Source organism: Antedon mediterranea, chromosome 6, assembly GCF_964355755.1.
Source record: "Antedon mediterranea chromosome 6, ecAntMedi1.1, whole genome shotgun sequence".
In the NCBI taxonomy this organism is placed as follows: Eukaryota; Metazoa; Echinodermata; class Crinoidea; order Comatulida; family Antedonidae; genus Antedon; species Antedon mediterranea.
This window is the reverse complement of record NC_092675.1, coordinates 26902119-26925578: the sequence shown is the minus strand read 5'-3', so window position 1 is coordinate 26925578 and position 23460 is coordinate 26902119. Positions and strand designations below refer to the sequence as shown.

At 33.2% G+C, this 23460-nt stretch overlaps 1 protein-coding gene across 1 annotated transcript; it reads left to right on the top strand.

Annotated features, from left to right (window-relative positions):
- The first annotated feature begins 677 nt into the window (after positions 1-677).
- On the top strand, positions 678-23170 carry LOC140052713 (A disintegrin and metalloproteinase with thrombospondin motifs 3-like). The gene is made up of 26 exons (XM_072098402.1): positions 678-873; positions 8463-8508; positions 8804-9186; positions 9497-9644; positions 11600-11790; positions 13587-13670; positions 13831-13978; positions 14234-14339; positions 14636-14779; positions 15142-15292; positions 15490-15600; positions 15763-15896; positions 16016-16079; positions 16406-16523; positions 16984-17117; positions 17449-17569; positions 17898-17978; positions 18347-18510; positions 18776-18947; positions 19526-19661; positions 19890-20103; positions 20605-20740; positions 21361-21373; positions 21496-21709; positions 21897-22035; positions 22269-23170. Exons 1-26 carry the CDS (start codon positions 802-804, stop codon positions 22394-22396), a joined length of 3552 nt encoding a protein of 1183 aa, XP_071954503.1. The 5' UTR covers positions 678-801; the 3' UTR covers positions 22397-23170.
- Positions 23171-23460: the final 290 nt, after the last annotated feature.

Below are 23460 nucleotides of genomic sequence, written 5' to 3'. Positions count from 1 at the left end.
CAAACGATGATGTTGGTACAATGAACTCATAAACTTTATGTGACAAAACAAATGTGCTGTGCCCATATATGGACATGATGATGTCATATCACTACCATATTTAAGCATAACAATACAATATTTGGGCTCATCACACTTTTTTTTGTCAAACTAGTATAGACAGAGGTTAAGGATGATAAAGATTTGTAGAATATATAGACACTAATCAACTTACGAATATATTGTTTTAAATTTAAACATGTTTTAAATTTAATCGAATGGTTTTCAGTAGGCCTACAAGGTTTGTCTATAATTTGTATTATGACAAACTAACATTTAAAATTAATTAATGTGTATACATAATTTTTGTTTTAAACAGCTTATTTAATTGTAAAGTAGTTTTTTCCTTTAAGGTTGGTTATTTTAGTACCGTACAGTTAGTATAGTACAAACCATGTCTTTAAGTTTGACGGACGTCTATCTTCAAAGCCCCTGTGGTAAGACAAGGACGTGTGACTGCGGCAACCACTTCCCATCCATGATAAACACTACATCCCTTGGATATAGTTCTAGCAACCTCATTACTAATCAACAAGTAAATACAGTAACGAATATAATATAGCGCCTCCAAACAACCGCAAAAACCAAACAAATCATTTCGGAAACGTGTTGGATCTCTTGCACTGTCGCATGGGACCTCAGGAAGCTGGCAGCGCAGTTTGACAGTAGTGGCTTAGCAGGCAGAAGCTTAATTACCGCCTGATTTACGCTCTCACATGCACTCTGTGTGCGCACGGGTCTAACAATTTGTAGGAGTCAGAAATGGCACAAAAAGGACTTACTACTTGGAAGTTTACTTATCTAGGCCTATTAGTCATTTGTTTTTGTACCACGGTGAGTGTCGAATTAAACAATCTTAAATCTAAATCTTTTTAAGAATAAGGTGTACTCATAGCATTTTTAATTATTTAAATCAGTTATAACATTTTAATTGAAGGACGCTTGGTTTAGGCCTACTCACCTTAAAGATATATTGCCCCTCTGAGAAAAACATTTTTTTAAATTGTATGTAGGCCTATTTTATTTATTTATTTATTTTTTATCACATTTATTACTCGTGAATGACTTCAAAACATCCTATTAAAGTTTTACCTTATACCTTGCATGTTTTTGTCAAACACTCTCTGTTGTATTACTATAAAGAAGTTTTATTCTGTTTTATTCCTTACAATAAAGGTTTTTCAAAAACATTTTGAAAGTGGTAAGATTTTATGACAGAATTGTTTTTAATGTGTGTCTATACACATCACGAACTGTTATTCTGTTCAATTTTGAACATACATTTTCCTATTTTCCCGGGAATAGGTAAAGACATGGTGCTAGCTAGTATTTGATTTAAAGTATTAACAAATTAGAGAAAGAATTCCTATGTTTATATCGCGTTATGAATGTGAACAAGATATAAGTATGTAACAGTGATTTTATAATAATTTAATGTTTTACCTACATTTAATTAAGAACGCGTATAACCAGGGAAGTGTTAAATTAATTATAATTTGTAATAAATTGTAATTTAACTCTTCCCTGGTATAACAATGTTGAACCTGTTGCAGGCTGTCATCCGCAAGAGAAGACGTTGATCTTATTTTGTTACAGTTATTCCAATAATTGATGTGAATCACAGAGCACGCTGTTAAAATAACAATCCCATCATTGTTATGGAATATTAGATTTGTATTTGATCTTGATAATCTAGTTAAGTTAGTTAAATTATGTATGTCCACTGTACTGTGTCATATTACTATACGTTTGCATGGGCGATCTTAAAGAGGTATTCTACGTCCTTTGTGCTCGAGTATTTTTTAAATAAAGTGGACAATATCATTTCCTACGTAAGGATTATCGAATCAGGAAAGAGGGAAATGTCACTTTCCGATCAAGATGTAATATTTACTACAATGTCTTTAAAAACGACACGTTATATTTTGTGTTAGTGTCGAGGAGATCAGGCACTTAGCAGTCAGGTACTGGATATTTAACAAGGTCGTACGCAAGCCAGTCAGGATGGTACGTACGACATTACCTCAAAACAAATAAGCAAGTAGCAAAACACAATTGGATATAATTTTGTCTACAGTAAACAGTGTAAATTGTTTGGTTCCAATAAACACACTTGGACGGAAGGTGGGACAAGGATAATTAGTGGGGTGTCATTAAAGTATACTTAACTAATTATCAGTGTGCAATTAAGTAGGCCTACACTTAAATTATTAAATTAGTGACGTTTGTGAAAGTAGGCCTAGTGACACATCCGGCTGTATAGATACACGATAACAATCTTAAGGTTCTTCAGTCATGATGGGCCATGATGTACTATATATTTAGGGGGACGTGACCCCTTGGTTGCAAATTGTCATTACGTGTGTACAGGTATGTCTGAGAGAGGGTCGGCCATAATCCCATTGCATAGAGAATAATTAAATATTCCAAACTCCAACCAAACTATGTTGTGTTGTAGGCTTAATCACTTTCAAATACCCTAACAGGACAATGTAGGCCTACCTTCCCCTCCCATGTCGAACCTTAAAATCCCTAACATTGTTAGGGTTTTGCTGCAAACATCGAAACGAACATAGGCCTACTCGGTAAACTCAATATATACGTATTCAAATATTTTTTTCTTTTGGATGATTTGGATCATCAAAAAGAAAAAAAAACGAACAACGAACGTATTTAAAAAAATTTATTTCGTGATGAAGTGAGGGTTAATATTTTTATATATTAAAGATATAGTATAACAAAATTGCAAAATAAAAAACAAACAAAACAAAGCTTAGGCAATTATTACAATTGTTCGCCGTTTTCTTTGTAGTTACGATTCCTCATAATAAACCATACTAATTGGTACCATACCACAGTGAAGTTCCTAGTAGGTGTCCTGTTAACATTATTCCTTTTCAGGTCACAGTATAATAATATAATAATGTGCATTAGGTCAACCAGAGGTCGGGACATCATCTTAAAATCAAATTTGCAAACTTTATTTTTCATGGTGAGACAATCAAATTGATTTACATTGCTATGCTTTGATATATTGCTATCAAATTATTGTGTGACCGATCTTTTGATTATTTGAGTAATAGAACATAGCCTACCAATAAAACCAGTGAACATCCAACAGCTTTTAGTTTTCCTACAACACATACGTATTACCATTGATTTTATTGTATTAACTGAAAGGTGTAACACTAATCATCCCTCTGCTCCCTGCTGTGGAGATGTAATTAGTGTTGAACCTTTATATATTCTTAAAGAAGAAATTGACTTCATCATCTAAGATTAAAAAGAAAAAAACAACAAATGTTAAATTTGTTTTTGCTTTAGGTTACTTTGAAAACTTTTAAATTGAATTAAACAAAGGCGACTGACTTAAAAAAAAGTTAAAAATTATTTTCTTTTTTCTCAGCAAGTTTTACAAATCTAAGTCCACAGGGAGGTAACTAAGCTGTTAATGTTATTATATACTAAACTTTTTAGATATGCATCATGTTTTTAATATAAATTCCAAGAAAAATAAAAAGAATAAGCTATGAAACGCATTTCAAGATATAGCATGCTTTATCCAAGTATTATACAATATAGGCCTATCAGCGATGAAAAACCATTCCAAAACACTTGATGTTATGGTACATCTAACTAATGGAACTACTGCAGTAATCCTATCAAGTTGTATTAATGTCCCATTAACATGTTAAAACAATCGGTATTTATAACATATTTCACACATACACATAATTTAATGATTATTAATTTGTTTGAGTGGTTGTACAACATTTTTATTCGAAATATTGTGACGTTTTAATATCATTCATTTAATTTCGCTCTCTATTCATATAACTTGTAATGCAGTACCAACCATTTCCTATGAGTACGTTTAGTAATTATTGACGGAAATGGATAAGAAATTTAAAAATTTATGAAAATTGATTTACCGTTAAGCACTTGAGAATATCAAACATCAATCATAAAGTAAAAACTATTTTTAATATTCGTTAAAATCTAGACTTTTATTGACTTTACTCCGTTACTCGGTTTACAAACACCATTTTAAGTTAATACTAAACAAATGCCTACCAAGAAAATATCAAATTAAGAAATAAAAACGGAAATATTGGAAAGGTAGCTCCGTGTTTAAGATTTCTATATTGTTTATTGTAAAATGTAAACCACAGCTGTCTAAAAATAGGTTGAGTTTTCAATGCAATGTTGTCGAAATAGTTATTATTTTGTAATACTAAGTAATATAAAGTAAATTGTAAAACCAGCTGAGCCATTCTTTAATTAGTAAATACAGCAATAATCTTGAGAGTGTACTCAACTGAACATACTCTCTGGTATCGTTAAGTTTCTTCGACACTAATCATTATCAGTATTGACCATTCATCGTTAGTTACTCACAAGTTATAATTTGAGTGTATTTTTATCGTATTAATAACAAATATTAGAACTTGATAAGGCGGGCTTCCTTTCAAATTTCACTTAAATTTCTACGGAGCTTAACATTTTTTTAGTCTGAATTGGAAATTGGCAACTTTTCTAATTTTGTTTACATGTAGGTATGTCGAGTCATACTTGCACTTATTTTTACAGTATTCATTTCATATTATATATAATAAAAAAAGGAATTGACCTACATGTTCAATTCAATTACATAACAAACCAACCCTTGAGGAAACCGCCCACACTTCAGTGTTCTTCATTTTTTGAATATTAGAGCAACATTTTAACATTAAATACAACAGTTAACATTTATGTTATGTTTATAAATTCGTCTCAATTATGAGCTTATAGAGTAAACAAAATTAAGCAAAAAAATATAACGATGCTTTTTGCGATGGTTAAAGCAAAACAGAAAAAAAAATCGCCTGCAGATCATCAGTTCGTCAACTCGTTATGTCATTTCACCCAGGTGTCATAATGATGTGGTAGTCTAGAGCATCCACCTGTTGTCAAACAAAAACATTATTTTTTTTATTTTAAATTGAATTCAGTTATACATTTACAGTAGTACTAGTACGGTATACGGATAAAGTATTTCTCAGTTGAACTAAATATTCATTTGGAGCAATTTCGTTATGTTCATTGTTTTCCAAAGCAAGTTTATGTAGGTGTTTATTAAACTCATCAAATGCCAACAATTATACAGCTGCGTATGTTCAGTATACTCATTATTGAATAACGGGAATTAGGAAGAAACTCACATGCAGAAGAAAAAAACTCTATTATATATATACAGATATTTGTATTAATTAATGATCTCTCGTATATTCATTTCAATATTTAATAATTTTAATGTATAATCCATACATGTGCAATATGATAATATGCAATAATAGAGGGTGTGTACACAAACCATATAAGTCATGTCGATGCACATAAATATATAACTTAACATTTTTATTATTTATTTTCTATCAATTATGTATATCGTTTATAGCCTGGGTGCAGAACAATTATTATACACATTTGCGGGAAAAAAGTATAGGAAATTTTTTTTTTTTTTTTCTAATAGAGTATACCATATAGAATGTCAGAAAAAAAATCCCCATCCCAGGGTCTTGGGGAAAATTTTTTATGGCACTTTTAAATTTTGGCCTATATAACACACACAAATTCCTATTAACACACACAAATACCTATATATAGGGGATAGGGAAAATCAATTAACAGTTTTTGTTACTTGGGGTTTTAATGATTAAAATTAGTAGAGGCTTACTTTAATAACTACTTCTCATAGTAGTTGATGAATCAAGTCGATACGATGACATCATCATGCCAGAATCCAATATGGCGCCCAATTTGGCGGGAAAAACAGGGTATTGCTAAACCCCTGGAAACCTCCAAAAAAAACATAGAAAACCCCACCGAACCAACATAAAAGTGATTGAATCATGAAGTGTACGACCCACTAGGTATGTCCATGTAAAAAAAATAAAAAATTTCTACTGTTAACTACTTATTTTTGGGGTAAAACATCATTATTTGGTTAAAAATTAGCAATCATTTTTTACCAAAAAATAATGTTTTACCCCAAAAATAAGTAGTTAACAGTAGAAATTCAATATTTTTTTACATGGATATACCCAGTGGGTCGTACACTACATAATTCAATCACTTTTATTATGTTGGTTCGGTGGGGTTTGCTATGTTTTTTTGGAGGTTTGCAGGGTTTAGCAATCATTTTTGACCAAAAAATGATGTTTTACCCCAAAAATAAGTAGTTAACAGTAGAAATTAATTTTTTTTTTTTACATGGATATACCCAGTGGATTGTACACTACATGATTCAATCACTTTTATGTTGGTTCGGTGGGGTTTGCTATGTTTTTTTTCAGGTTTGCAAGGGTTTGCGGGGGTTTAGCAATACCCTGTTTTTTTCGCCAAATTGGACGCCATATTGGATTCTAGCATGATGATGTCATTGTTATCGACTCGATTTATCAACTACTATGAGAAGTAGTTATTAAAGTAAGCCTCAGCAAATTTTAATCATCATAACACAACTCCAAGTAAAAAAAACGTGAATTTGTTTTCCATATCCCCTATATATAGGTATTTGTGTGTTAATAGGCATTTGTGTGTGTTATATAGGCCAAAATTTGAAAGTGCCGTAAAAAATTTTCACCAAGACCCTGGGATGGGGATTTTTTTTCTGACATTCTATATGGTACACTCTATCAGAAATAAAAGAAAACAATTTTCCTATACTTTTTTCCCGCAAAATTTGTACTGCACCCAGGCTATTATAGAAATCTCTTAATATACAATAGCTGCCCTATTATTTTTTGTATTTAGTGTACTTGAGTATAATACGGTATTGAGTTGCATTATTTTGCTGTTAATTTACAAGGAAGCTGTCGTGTTATAGTAGCATTGATTTATTATGATTACATTCATGATATTAACGTATAGTTGGCTAGACGTGTACATACACTCATTGACGGCAATGTTAAAAGTCACATCCTTGGGGAAAAATTACAACATTGACACGTTCCAAGAATGTTTTGATAACAAAAATGAATGAATTGAAGCAAGATAGTTGAAACATTTCTACCTGTTCATAAATGAAGAAAATTGCATCTATAGTATGGTATATTGAATTCATTTGTTTGTGTTTTATTTGTTTTTATTTCGTGTTTTTTTTTCTTTGCTTTTTTTTTTTTTTAGAAACTTCATTCATAATTTTGAACGAAATGAAAATTACAAACATATTCTTAGACACATTAAATAAACACATTACTCCTTCTTGGCTACGTATACATAGGTGTAGATTATGAAACACGTAGCTTAATATTCTAATATAATTGGAGGATTAATGTGATTTTCACGGACACTATGTTTTGACTCGACAATGTATCAACCTACATCATTGTCCTAGGCCTTACTCAAGTTTTCAGCTTGCCTCGTTAAAACTCCAGAGACAAAACGAAATATTTACCTCTAGAGAAATACATTAAATTTGACTTAGGAAAAATCTCATGGGTGTCTGGAAATACAAAACCTCATACAAGTTAAACTTTAAAATGTTGTAAATGTGGTGAGCTATTTGTTGAGGAACTCTTTTGATCGAGACGTGATTCAAAGATGCCTTGGCTTTTCATAAATGTCAATCAATATACATGTCTGGATTTCATCTGGAAGGTTTGTCAGATTTAGGAGCTTCTTTCCATTTGAAATATGCACGATGTTGAAGAAGAAAGAAGTCCTTATGTTTGACCTTTATGTTTGTAGGTGAAGAGAATGAATGAACCGTTCCTTCAAGAATTCCGCACATTAACCCACAAATCAATTCTAGTTTTAGACGTTAAGTCTGTTATAAAAATGCATGTTGGTTTCTGCAAAATGGGATGAAAGACGGGTTGGCATTTGATATTTAAAAACATTTCGATCATCACTACCCTACTACCTATATCAACATATAGTTCGGTGATTATTTTAGAAAAGACTTATACGTGACATAAAACAAAAACAATTTAGTCTAAAACAGTTGTAAGATTCTAAAGATAAGCAAATAAAAAAACAGCAGTATCACTAAGTTTCTAAGTTTTATAATGATTAGGCCTACATAACATTATTTAGGTATATACTTTTTGCATAATTTTAATAAAACCCGGTTCCTTATTATTTTAGTACCGTACACCCTAGATAGAGTGATGCTGTCTAATTTTATTTCATTATTCTATGCGTTTTATCACAGTTTATTAGCCGTAGACACGTTGATCTAACAGCTTCTAGTCGATCAAGTATAAGGAAGGCTACTCAAATCTACGAAAAGCAAATTGCTATAAAATATAAATAATAATTTGTATGCGGAGTAGACAAGAAATTGAGATTCTAAATAATTTACAGGAGGTGTCTGTAGCCTGCAATAAAATATTGTTTATTTCTCACAATTATTCTATATACTTTCTATGTTTTTGCAGGTAAGAGGAATTGGATTTGAAGGAAAACATATACAAGATGTAAAACGTAAGAATTGAATATCTTGAATATCTTATAATATTTAATAGATAGTATTGTTTATTATTGTTTTTATTCAACTTTTAATATTGAATCAACGTATTAGCACAGAAGCAACGTTAACGCAAGCGTACAAACATGGCGTCGTACCATTTAGAACACGTACATAAAACGTGTCTCTTCTCATTCAACATACACCGGTAAAACATGACAGTAATAAGTATCACCATCTTTATACAGGTTTTAAATTTACTCTTAACATTATAATTAGCAGATACATTTACACGTTTTTTTACATCCTCAGACAAATTAAATTCCCAGCTGTCGTCGTATACTCTGCTTAGACCATACAGATCCACTCCAAATGGGGAGTTCTTCCAACATTTACTAAACACGGAATACGAGGGTGGCCTACATGAATTTCAGGAAGTTACACACCATCGGAAGCGTCGTGATGTCAATTCTATCAACCCAAAGTACTTTTATTTCAACTTAAAGGGTGACGGAATTGACGTAAAGCTGAACGTTACAACGAATAGGTGGTTAATTAAGCCAGGGTTAAAGGTCGAGTTTGTTCACAACAACGTCACAACCAGGACAAGTCCAGTTTACCGGAGGTGTCACTACTTCGGTCAGGTGGATGGAGATCCTGACTCGAAAGTTGCGATTAGTACGTGCCATGGTTTAGTAAGTTGAACATCATAAAAGAAAAAAAAAATATCACAAAAGTAATCACAATCATTTCTTCTATATATTTAGTTTTACTTTCTTTGTTATGCTTAAAATACAAACACACTATTACTCATAAAACCTTCATATCTAGGCCTATATATTAGCACTACTCAAATATAGTCCCCATAAATAAAAGAAATCTCCTTCTACCAGATCCATATTTTGCTAGATTCGTGTGGACAAACGTTGATGATGACGACGGTGATTATTGATATTACATGGGCTATTTTAAGGAAGATATTTTGTATTTATTTTTGCACTTTAGCACGGGTGGATTCTTCACAATCGAGAAGACTACCTCATTGAACCGATTACCTTAGACTACGATCCAGTCGCATCAGCTGGCCAACTACATGTTGTCTACAAAAAGTCTGCAGTAAAGTCTAATGATTACACAAAAGGAAACAAATCAGGTAGGCCTAATAGGATTCTTTTTTTTTTAGTTTTATCTGATATAGACTTGCGGTAATATTTATAATTTTTTTTTTTACAAAATAACAAAAATTGAGACTGGGATAATAGTCTTATATCACATATTCTTGCCATTTTACCATAACGATAGAAGAATAATAATCTGACATATTACAGAAACTCAACAATTTTGTCAATGAATGAAAACAGAGCTTTTAACTACGGAAATAGTGAACTATTTGTAGTTAAAGTGTCAGATTTAAATTTGTTTTACTTTCAAAATTGACAGTTTTAAATTACAGCAGTTCGTGTATTTTGACCTACTCGACGCATAATAATGTAGATTATTTAAATAGTGCATAATGTCATTACAAAGTATGCTCTATTCAACACATTGTAAATATTCTTTAATAACTATACTATCGCATAAAATTATTAATTATTTTAGTCAAAAACTAATTTAGTGAAGACTTTTTTAAATGTTTAAATAGGTATATACATTCTATTATATTATTTTTTTATACAGTATTTTTTTTATTGTGTTTTATGACAGAGTAAGACATACAGTATTCAGTTCGGGTTAATTATTACTTGCTCCTTTTTAACTTATCATTCAATATTTTGAATTTTGTCAATTTAAAGATATAATTTAAAAATAATTTAGTCCGAAGCTACTAATATAAGCAGCAATGCTTGATGTTCAAAGTTGAGTTTAATGGTGAGGCCTGGAGAAGTAAATTTACAACGTGGCACTCTGCTACGTGCTATTGTACAGGCCAACAAATGAGACAATTAATAACATCCTGCAACAGAGAACCTTGATATTTGACAGTTGAAATATGAAATATAGAAACTCAATTTGTTATTCTGAAATCATCACGAAATTTAATTATTTAATTACCATACACAGTAGTTGTTTTATGTTATGTGGTTATAGAGAATCATTTCTTCCTTCCAGCCTTTTAAGTGAAAGATAGAAAGAAGACTTTAAAGACTTTACATTTCAGAGATACTCCAGAACCATAAATAGCGTAAACAAATTTTAAGTAAACACGCAATATTTAGGAATAAACAAAATTAAGTCAAACATTGCCAGACAGTAGTCCTAAATTCCTGAAAAAGAATCTTCATATGTTTTATTATTTCTTAAATAATTCTTTAATCCTTTACTTACGTATTTATAAATTCAATTTTGGTGGAATGACTTTAGTATCACTCATCCCTGCGCTACCGGCTTAAATTTAGCAAAGTAGGCTATCAATAAAAGTCAAGTTTCCTCAAAGTTAAAGGGCAGATTAACTGTTTTACAAGCTACCGATAGACTGAATTACGAACTATTCCAAAACATCAGAACTATATTAAAATAGTACTGTTAGTGGTAGCTTATGATTAACGTGCTTAGTTCAGGATAACCAACGACTCTTCCTACTCCATCCCTAAGCCTAAAAATGTTTTATCCTCTAATTGGCGAGTTTCTCCTCGCTGTTGAATGTCTGAAATAAAATAAAACGTTGTTTTAGTTTGAACGTTGGAATATGATACAAATAAGGGAAGATACGTAGATGAAATAAAGTTAGTAAAAAAATAAGAAAGAGCCATTTTGTTGGAAATCTTTAAGAACCTAAAAAAAATATAAAACTATAGTATTGTAATGTATTTTTTAATCGACTATTTGTTCATAATTATTGTTTTAAAGTATTATCAGGTTCATATTTAAATGTAATACTTCACTCAGAGGCTCCTCACAAGGCACAGCCTTAGTCTTAAGAGCCTCTGCAACATATAACAAATATGAGTTTAGCAACAGAAGGTGGAAATATATAACAACAAAAAATCTAAATAGTAAATCTTTTTGTATCAACTAAATATAATGGTTCTTCCTTAATACATGTGCTTTTGAAGTACTTGCAAGGCAAGAGAAGATAAATAATTTTATAAATTGTTACATTTTTTAAAGGAATCGATTTGTCAGACGATTTCATAATGCTCAACGACACAATTACAAAAGCAAAAAAAATAAGGGAACGAAGGGCAATATCTAAAGACCATGATTACACGATTGAACTAATGGTAGCAGTTGACTATACCGTGATTAAGATGCATGGTGAGGCCAAAGTTGAAGATTATGTATTGACCATGGTGAACATTGTAAGTACATTTAACTATTAACTGTTGATGTGTCTTACTGATAAGAGAATATTATGTTTTAATCTTTTTAAAAAAACGATGTTAATTCTATCAGTCAGTGGTTAGATTATTGTATGTCCTATTACCTCAACCATTTAACCTGTATTTATAATCATTGGAAGTACTTTTTCAAATTACGACAAAATACGTATCGCAAAGTAGGCAGTTTTATTTTGAGTGGTCAATCCTTCCAGGAAATTAGAAATTAGTTTGAATCCGCAGGAGTGACTGTTTCTAAGATGGTATTTTGTAAAACACTCAACAGTTTTTCATACACTCTCTAGTTATACCTTAAAATGTGTAAATTTTAAATGTAACCATTGATTATGTTTTTAGACAATTTTAATAACTTATATGAAATCTGTAATTATTGGTATTTATTTTTTAATATATATATATATTTTTCTATATTTGTAATATTCATATTGTATACATGTCAATGTTATCTGCATGTATTTGTATTTGTCCAATATATATATATTTTTCTATATTTTCAATATTTTATATCGTAAATACAAATTGTAAGTAGTAGTTGTACCAAGGTGACATCGGGTATGAAGCGTCTCACATACGCACAGAGCCAAAATTGCATCTTGGACATGCACAGTGTATGAACTCTAACCTTACGGTTTTCATTAAATATATCATTGCATGTTATCATTCTAAATATCTAACTTTCACATTTTTGCATCCCTCTTTTTCATTTCATCCTTTTTATCTTGGTGAAAAGGGAGGATACTACATTTTCCTCCCCTGAGTTTATAGCCTCTCTACTCGAACACAAATAATATCACAAATAAGATAGTTTAAAAAGAAAATTTTAATCATGTATTTTACCGCCATTTTTCATTTTTACATTTTAATTAACATCGTATTTAAATTTTTAATGAAAACAAATATGGTGAATACTGAATTCAAGCATCTTATTATGTAAATATACCTGTATTTTAACTACTTTAAACACTTACTTTTGTAACAAATGTCACAAATGTACTTATATGTATATAATATATTCACCAATGAGAATTTAAATAAACGTGAGATGAACTCACACAAGACAAAAAAAAATGTGTAAATTCAATAATTACGACAAAGGTATACGAATACGTATATACAAGAAATTAATTTGGATCCGCTGCAGAAGAGTGACTGTTACAAAGATGATATTTTTATACACCTCTCTAACAGGTTTCCATACACTCTAGTTTTACCTTAAAATGTGCAAATCTGTCTGATAATTGTATAATCTAACCACAAATATTCTGAGTCATTTTATTACGTTAAAACGATACCTTAGTTTAATTGCTGCTGAATTCTGATAAACACCATTTGTTCCGGTATTAGTTGTATGTGCCAAGAATGATTACATTTAGAAATAAGGTTTCTTTTACAGTTGTGATTAATTTTATATAAAATTCATCAAACATCCCTATTCATATAAGCCTTTCTGTTGATATCAACTCTTTTAAGACTTCAATTATATTGCAGATAAGTTTTTATCCATTAACAACTTTAACGATTATAACTTTAATTGTACAGATTATATATACTTAACTTTGTTCTAAACATTTTATATTTTATATGAATGTTTGCATTTGCATGTTTATCGAGGGCTCTTGGAGAAGTCATCTTATTAAAGATGGTATTCAGCAACATTTCAAAACAAAAATGGAAAAGAGTGTCTAGACATTCATTGTATGACTTGAATATGCTGTATATAGTATTGGTAATATATTTTGTTGGTTTTTTTCTTGTAGGCAAACAAGGCGTATTCTCATCCGACTATCGAGGCAAAACTAAAAATTGCGGTCGTCAAAATAATGGCCTTGGATGAAAGATCGGTAAAATGTCATGAATTAACAACAAAAGGCAAATAGAACCAAAGTGACATTGTTTTATAATTGTCAGAAACCATTTCAAGGCTGGGTTTAAACTTAAAACAAAAACAATTATTATTTATTCTTTTTAATAATTTAGACTTTTCTTTGTCAATTATTTCAGTCAAAGCATATGATAGTGGAAGGCAATATGGCGTATAGTCGTCACGTAGTGTGCGCATGGTCATCGACAATACAGAACGTAGATGATAGCCATCCAGATCATTTTGATGCAATGGTGTTCCTCAGCAGAAGAAAGTCTAAACAGGCAGGTAATAATAGTTATTGAATTGATTCTCTTACTTTAGGATACTTTGTGTCTAATTGTAATTATGTTTAGGCATGAAAACTAATGTATACAATAAGAATATCAACATTAAGAATAATAAGTTATGAAAAGTTGATCTGGGAGTCCTCTGATCAGAGGTGGATCCGCCACTTGATAGTGTAGAATACGGTACCTCGAGAATTTCCCCGATGTATGTTTCCGTGTTGTAAAGAAAATATCACATACTTTTCATTTACAGGTATAGCAATGGTTACAGGCATGTGCAAATGGACACAGAACTGTGCAATCGTAAAAGACCAGGGTTTACCGTCAGGCTTTATTGTTGCTCACGAACTTGGTCATCTGTAAGTAAAGACACGATTGCACTTCTCCAATGCAAATCCCTAAGTTCCACATAATCTATAACTACTACAAAAAGTCGTACATAGGTCTAACAAACAGACAACACGTTGATAATGCTGTTTTGAAGGCCTACTGTATGATTTTTGTTACCAGACTTTCAATTTTTAAGGCTACCATATCCAATAGCCAATAGGTTGACGTGTATCACATTATTTTAATTCTTTTCTAGAAAATGTCAGTTTGTATAATATTATAGCCTCTCTCTACCTACTATTTACAGTGTTATCCATCTTTTCAGTATGGGCATGATGCACGACACGACGAGCAACAACTGTTCTTACGAATCAACCATTGGCAGTATAATGGCACCACTGGTTCTATCTAACTACAACCAGTACTTCTGGTCTAAATGTAGTAGAGACTCGCTGAAAGCGTGGATGCAGTAAGTAATATCTTTAATGATTTTTTCCTTCACCTCGGGCAAATATCATTTACTATAAATACTACGGTTGGGATATTCATACTTTCACTATCAATTTAAGAAATGTATCTCCTATTGGTTCGGAATATTGAGTAATATTCCAATCAGGGGATACTTACGAGAAGTGTCAAATTTGAAAGGAATGTCCCCGTTAATAGGGACTTGCCGTAGTTTTAAAACATATTGCCGTCTTTCGTTTCACGAGAGAGTGTCTTCTTAATATGGCCTCCTGGGTGTCCCCTTAAAAAGGATTGTACCTTAATAGTGAATAAATAATGTGTAGGGGCCTACCAATAAATGTAGACGTTACTTTCTACCTACAGTGTATTTACGTGTCTGGTTGATTCACCTTTTGATGCTGGTTTTCCAGAACCATCAAGTCACCCAGGAAAACTATACACACTCAGTGACCAATGCCGATTCGTTATGGGCGATGGTCATCAGGTGTGCCCATGGGCAGTTTCATACTACGGGGTTTGTAATTTCTTAAGCAAACATGTATTATATATTTCAACAATATAATGCTTTACACGTGTCGTGTCGTCGTTTTTCTGTTTCTGTTTACCTGCTTTCTTTGCAATCTTAATTAATATTATAATTTTTTTATGCTATATTACTCTATATTATATATATTGTATAATGAATACACTGTAAATATTTCTCACATTTAGTATGACCCATGTCAAACACTTCTGTGTCATCATCCACAAAACGGATCAGTATGTGCTCATGATTATGCAGTGTCACCAGCCCTCGACGGAACTCCCTGTGGAGATCAAGGGGTAAGCATAAATAAGAAAAGCAAAAAGAAAAGTCAAAGGTTGTGGGATAAGTGAGTGGTGAGATGTCGCAAAGATGAGAAAGGAAGCGGTACATACCGATATTACACTTCATAACTAGGCTATAAAGCAACTTATGTAAGTTATTTCTGCATAATATTTCAGTGGTGTCAACAAGGAAGATGTGCACGTACCAATAAACAGCATGGAGCCTGGAGTGCCTGGAGCGAATGGAGCAGTTGTTCATACGGCTGTGGAGGTGGAGTCAGTATACGAATAAGGGAGTGTAATTCTCCGGCGTACGTAATATTTCAATGTTTTTATATGCATTAAACTATAACAGATTCGATATACAATAGATGCTATTGTTCAGTTCCAATGTGTTATGTCTTATCCCCCACACATTATTTTTGTGTAGACCACTTTACGGAGGTGATGATTGCGCTGGTGATTATATGGAATATGAAGTGTGTAACGAAGAGGTAAGATTCACATTGTCTTGAAAGTTGCCTCAGCCATTAACAGTTTTCATCTTGAAACCATTAGTTTAGTCAAGATTGACAGCGTATTAATTCGGAACTCATTCATGTCCGGTGCTGTCATTGTGATAATCTTAAGTTTTGTTCCCACTTGAAACGCAATGACATACGCGCACTGCAACTAATTTGACCAATCACGACGGGATAAATCACCCAAAAGGTCGCTTGTGATTGGTCATTTAACTTACGTTGTGCCGTTACGTTGCGGAAATGTGACAACCAAGCTTGAATTGTTAGATAAAACAAAAGTTTTTGTTTTTCATGTTCAGGAATGCGAGTACACGAGAGAGGACATCCGGGAATTATATTGTGAGCAGATGGGAGAGTATGAGAACACGTATGAAGGATCAGTAGGTATATGGAAGCCATATGAAGGCGGAACGGCAGGTAATAACCACATGGTAATATTGACACTAAGGAAATGACAGGTCTATAAGAATAAATGTTTTCTATCCGTCATGTCCTTTTTAAATAAAAAAATTGCGTCATATGTATCTACATTTTCCTCAATACCACCACAAACCACATTGCTATTTCGACTGGCTTCGTTGACAACCATCCAAAAATACATTTTTAAAAGGATATCAGGATAACCTATTACAATTATAAGTGGCCGATTTATTTTAAATGGGGTCCAGAAACAGTGTGTAGTATAGTAAATAAAAAAACGGTAAAAAAACATCTTCTTAGTAGAAATGTTCACAATCGTTAATGATAGCAATAACAGTCACATTCGTATAAAGATGCAATGAATACGTCAGGGCGATTTCAAAAGATGACAACGATGAAAATGATTTCATCACTTCAATCAATAAATTTGAACTAACAAATAATTGTTTATATTCAGGAGATGAAAGATGCGCACTTTCGTGCATAAACCGCCTCAGTGGAGTACACAAGAAGTTTGATTTCCTTGTGGTCGATGGTACCCCGTGCTCTTATGACAGCCAAAATAACTTGTGCATGTCGGGAAGGTGCAGGGTGAGTACGTTACGATTATTTTCACTTCATTTCACTCGTCATTTATTAAAAATAAAGGATTGTTTACGACTCCTACATAAAGCGTGGTTCCCACTAGCGACGCAACGCAAGGACGTGACGTAACGCAACGCAAATGAATTGACCAATCACAAGCGATGGCTTATTTGCTTGTGATTGGTTAAAACGCTTGCGTTGCGTTTACGTCCTTGCGTTACGTTCTAGTGGGAACAAAGCTTTATGGAGGTTAGCGAATGGGTATTTATAATGCATTTACATAGTAGGCCCTTTACTTATGGTGTAATTTTTACCGTTTGTGTGTTTTTCATTTCAGAAAATGGGCTGTGATTTTGTTCTAGGCTCATATAAAAGAGAGGATTCATGTGGCGTGTGCGGAGGTGACGATTCCACGTGTGCTTATCCGGACTACAGATACAAGAAAGCCTTGACACAAAGTATGTGGTATGAAATATGCCAACACCAATATGGACAACCGATATTTACGAATCCTACTTCCCCACCCCATTATAATCACATTGTTTTTTGGATTAAATAAGGTTTATCATTTTTATATAGACTCATTGTGACGTATGTTTTTTATGTGACGCACAATGATTTAATTGCATATTTTTTGTTCACCTGTTGCTATGTTCCAGTGAGATGGAATGCATTCGTAAAGAGTGGGTTGCTGCCAGGCAGGTCGTTGTGAATGCAACAGGCGGATATACCGTGCTGAATAAAACCCTCATGTAATAACATAAATTTAATTTCTATACTACACAGCTTTACAGAAAATCTATACTTTTCCACGGAATTCAAGACACATAGAAATAATACGACCGAAAAATTCCTATTATCATTTAGGTAAGTACATTTATGATAGTTACCTAGCGTAGCCAATCCAAATCAAGCGATCAAGACGTAGGCTACTTGATTACTATAGTAACAATGATCGATTCTCAAACACCGTACTTTACCCACATACGATACAATGAGAGTGTTTGCATTGTTTGCGTTCTGTTTCGAGTTACTAAAGAAAACAAAACGTCGAGGAACTCAACAGGTCTTTTCAGAACATACAAACGTGTGTTTCGCAAACTTTTATCATCATATAGACTGCCATGCAAACCTTTAGCTATCTGGTTTCATAACACGTTGTACAATTTCGACTAGTTACATTTCTAATATTGTTCCGTGTAGTTTATAATTTAATTCATCGTTTTACATTGCAGCCTTTCAAAATGCCGAGACCGGTAAGATTATGTTTAACACTAAAGATACTGACGGCCGATCAAATCAAATTATTGAAGCTCATTCTCGTTTCGTTGTGACCAACTTGCCGAAATCTCAGCGAGTATTAACAAGAGGACCGCTTAGCTATCCCGTGACACTTTTAGTGAGTATTATAATGTTGCATTTTCTCCTTGTATAAAGTTATACTTTTCTTTAAGATTGAGGTCTAAAAGTGGTTAGGATTCCGGCAGATAGATTCAGAATCAACGCAATTGATTGGTGATCAATTAAAAATCGCGGCTAGGGGTCTATTGGTTTTTTAGGTTTAATTCTCGATAAATTTTTTTCCATTTGTTTTATTCAAAAAATTGTCCAGCAATAATAAAAGTTGATTTCACTGCAGTAATGTTTTCGTTTCATTATTGTAGGCAAATCCAATTTACAACAATTCTGAAACCAAGGCAGATGTCACATATAGATATATCATTGCCGGAAACCAGTTCGTTGAGCTGACAACTATAGCTCCTATCACGGAACCTCAAGAAAGGTACACATGGACACCGATAGGTTGGACAGAATGCAGCAAATCATGCGCAGGAGGTATGTCCAATTATGAATATCATTCACACGTACTAATTACATTGTTCTTGTTGATATGAAGTATATTAGTTCTGAAAATAACTGTTGAGTTTCTCGACGTTTCCATCAATTTACTTTGATCGTCCTCATGGGTGAGAATGCAGAAAGTCCAGGAAATATCCTTGGAATATAAGTAGAATACTTGGTGTACCGCAAACTTTTTATCAACATTTAATTTCGCCATGCAAACCTCCAAACAATATACATTGTTCTTATTGACAGTATCTTCTCTCGATTTCGTTTATTAAGGTTTCTTGATCATTATTAGCGAGTTTTCGCTTCGGGACTATACTGTAGATGAAGAAGGACGATTACATTTTAATCCTTACAATAGAGTATTAAGCATATGCTACGTATGCCCAATAATACACCGTTACGTTTCTTATCGGGACGGTCTTCCGCGAAACGAAAGCTCGCTATCATAGTCACCAGAACCATCGTTATTGTCATTAGTATGATCATGATCATTAGTATGATCATGATCATCAGTATTCGTACCTCACCATTCACTGTATTAAATGTTTGCTGTTTCTCATAAGGTTGGACTTATTTTGAATATAAATGTATACGTGACAGCGATAAGAAAACAGTGAAGAAGACACAGTGTGGACAGAGTGAATATGATGCAAAGAACCTCCGCTCAGAATGTAATACACACGAGTGCCCTGTCCCCACGTAAGATTTAACTTGTTCACATACTTGTTATTGTAGGCCTAACCCTATTACAAGTTTGACTCGTCAATGCGGTTCTTTAATTCAACTGTTTTATCTTTCACCAAGCGTAACGTAGTTTGCATAATTAGCCAATAACAAACAAATATTATTAACATATTAACAGAACATAGGTGACAAACCCTATATGTTATAGGATCATAACTGCTATTATGTATCATTGTTTTTCAGTTTTCGATGGGAGCGATTTAGTTGGGAGGGCTGCTCAGCTACCTGTGGCAATGATGGTGTCCAAAGTCGCAAAGTGAAATGTTCGAAATGGTTCTTGGGTAAGGAGTCATTTGTTAAACCAAAAATATGTAAAGGTATACCTCGACCAGAACGGAAACGTCCATGTAACCGAATGCTTTGTCCAACGACTTGGAAGGTTGGAGACTGGAGTCAGGTATGAAAATATAATATAATAATTATACATCTTGTTTTCATTTCTTTATCCCTGAAGATTTAAATTCTGGTTTTACTGAATTACTATTACTTTACTTTAATTTATTGCCAACAAAAACAACATCAACATATCATTGACAAAAGGTGATAAGATAGGTTGTAAGTTTTGTATCCAATGTTCATTGTTGGTACACAGTGGATGGGTCAGTGTATATACATGTTAACAGAACGACGTAACATTGCAGTTCTATGTTCTTCAGTTCGTGTAAAAAAAATGTACTATAGGCTACTAAAGGCATAGGCCTATATATTGTTTGTATTTATTTGATGAGTCATTTGGTTCTAATATAAAAACTATTGTTATTATTTACAATTACCTTTACGGTATAAAATTATATTGAAGTTTCAAATTTTTGAAGAACGGAGAGATGCAAATGGTTCTCTGCCTCAAGAAATGTGTTGTGTGTAAAGCCCTTTAAACCATTATTATTATTATTTGAAGTGTTCGTCAACTTGTGGTAACGGAACAAGATATCGCTCAGTCGAATGCGACATTCCAAAGGGAGGAGTAAACGAATTCGCCTGCTATGATGAAGCACCATCAGATTTTCAGAGATGTGAACTAGAAGACTGCAACAGTGAGTAATGTTTTGGCAAAAGCTTGGTGGTTTCCAACAATCGCACAGTATAGTTACGCTTTATGTTAAAAAAGTAGGCTACTACTTGATGAAACAAATTTATGAAATGTTTGACGAAATAAAATTTTACTTACAGTTTCGGGGATTGTTAAGAGTAATGAAAATATGGAATTCCATTACGTCATTATGCTATTTATAGTAACAAAAACAAGCTAAGATGTCTCGAAGTTTTGGTTCTTGTAGCTCAACCGTCTTATAGAGTAATCTGAACGGTTGTGGCACAATAACCTAAGCGTCGATAATCTCTCAACTTTATATATTTCAATATGGAAACATGCATTAATATCTCAAAACTTACATGTGTTTCTTCGTTAATAATTGCATTATGGTGATAAAAGTTCTTCATTTTTAATGCATAATTTGAGTTTAGTCGTAGATTCTTCTCCAAACATGGTTGTAACAATCAAGTTGAGCCAGTTCTATACTCAGAGGGCAGAGTAATGCATACTGCTACTGATAACGTCATCGAAGAACTATATAAACCGACTCAAGACCTGTTGTTTGCTAGGCCCATTCATCACAAGATTAATGTATGCGTTATTTTGTCTCACTGAGTATAGATATAGTTGATCCGTAAGTCAGTTTTTGTTTATATTTAATATATAGTTGTCCAAAATTTACCAAAAAATAGCACATTACATTTAGCAGATTGACATCAATCAGATCAAGTTAAATCTGTTCATTATAATTGTCAGGTATGATTGGGTTGTCTCCGATTGGAGGGAGTGTTCCTCGCCATGTGGACTAAATGGTCGCCGTAGCCGGACCTCTGAGTGCACCTTGGTACAAGATGACGGTACTAGAGTGAGGGTTCCTGCTGACCAGTGTAAGAAGACCAAACCTGGCACAACTCGGGCTTGCAACCGAATGCCATGTCTGCCATATTGGTATGCGGAACCATGGGGAAAGGTAATCACTAATATTATTGTCAAAATTGTTATTTCAAGTGAATAATTGAATCGGTATTAATACAGTATGTTGAGGAGAGAGCCTTAAACATATGCCAATATTATTTTCATGACTGTGGTTTGCAGTGCCCCTACTTAACCAACTGAGAACCACGTAACTATACACTTTGCTTTCTGCTTTCATTCAGTGCATGGGAACATGTGGGCTTGGCGAACAACATCGATCTGTGAAATGCATTCATCCATTGGATGATTCAGACGATAAAGGCTGTGAAACAGAAAAACCACCTCAGACCAGACGTTGCGTTCTTAAATCATGTATACCTAGTAAGAGAACGTCTTTATATTACTATTGAGTTGTGGGGAATAACTTAGTTAAAAGCCCCATAGCGTTTGTTCTTGGTAATCGTAAGAAGCTCCTAATCATTATCGCGTCGTGTGATTGGTCACCTTACATCTACTTCGCCTGTTTTGCGTTCTAGTGGTGCATTGCCGGTCTTCGCTTGTGCTGTAAGTGGTGGACATACAATATTAACAACGTTTAACCATTTATTTTTTAGACTGCCAAGTCGTGAACAATCCTATATGCACCATCAACATGTACGAGAGTTACTGTTCACTACGGGGCTTTATGGGATTCTGCTGTCGAAGTTGTGAAGAATTACGAGTTATTTATGGACACGAATAAACTACGTCTGAAGATTAGGGCTACGTTCAGAAATAAGATGTTACGCTGGCGTAACGTTCAATTCAGTGCGAATCCATATAGGAGAAACAAACATGCATAAAGCTACATTTTCAATTTTTTACAGAACAAGAGTGAGCTTAAACAGCAGTAGTAATCGTTAGTTACGCTAGCGTAACGTTTTATATCTGAACGTGTGGACATGTACACAGCACTCAGGATTACATGGCATTATTACAAAAACGTTTGTGGGTGCGTGTGACCAATGACATACTCTACCCTTATTCTACATGATCTATCTGTTTTTTAATTCCCCCTCTGAGTTGTATTATTCGTATTTGCTAACATTTTATACATCTTTTGATCTAACCATTAATGTAATACCTTGATATTTCGTATTATGTAGAGTAATTAATACAAAACATTTAGAATTACTATTTAAATGTCTTATTTGACCAAGGGATAGTGTTCTTTATTTACAATGTACAATGTACAATGGTGATATTCAATCTGCTTTGAACCATATCATGAAATCCCCAGTATAATAGTAGTTAGTATAATGAAGGTAGGATATCTGCATATCAAAAGAGTTCGATTCTCAGTTGGGGCGGCGGCGGCTTTTCTCATTCTCACAGATTTCCTCATCTTCGTCGTTTTTAATTAAAAGTACAATGGCCATCTAATCAAATACAACTATCTTTATAAGTTTTTATTAAAAATAATAGTTGATTATATGCCAGTTGCACTCTCTATATGCAAGTGATATCCGGTATGCACCGTAAGGGCCTCTAGGTGTTGATGATGCAGTGCGTTTGATTGCCATGATGATGACGACGATGATGATGATTATGACGACGGTAATACAACAAACTATTATAAACAACAATGACATTGATAATGAAGTATATCGAACCGTAAGTCATCAATACCGAATTCAACGGTTAATATTATGTTTTCGCAAAGAGCATTTCTATGGGAGAAGGCTGCTGGTGTTGGCTATGAAAATTCACTATTTTACACAGACTAAAGCTATGTTCGCACTGAGATTTCTCTGGCCACCGGACTGA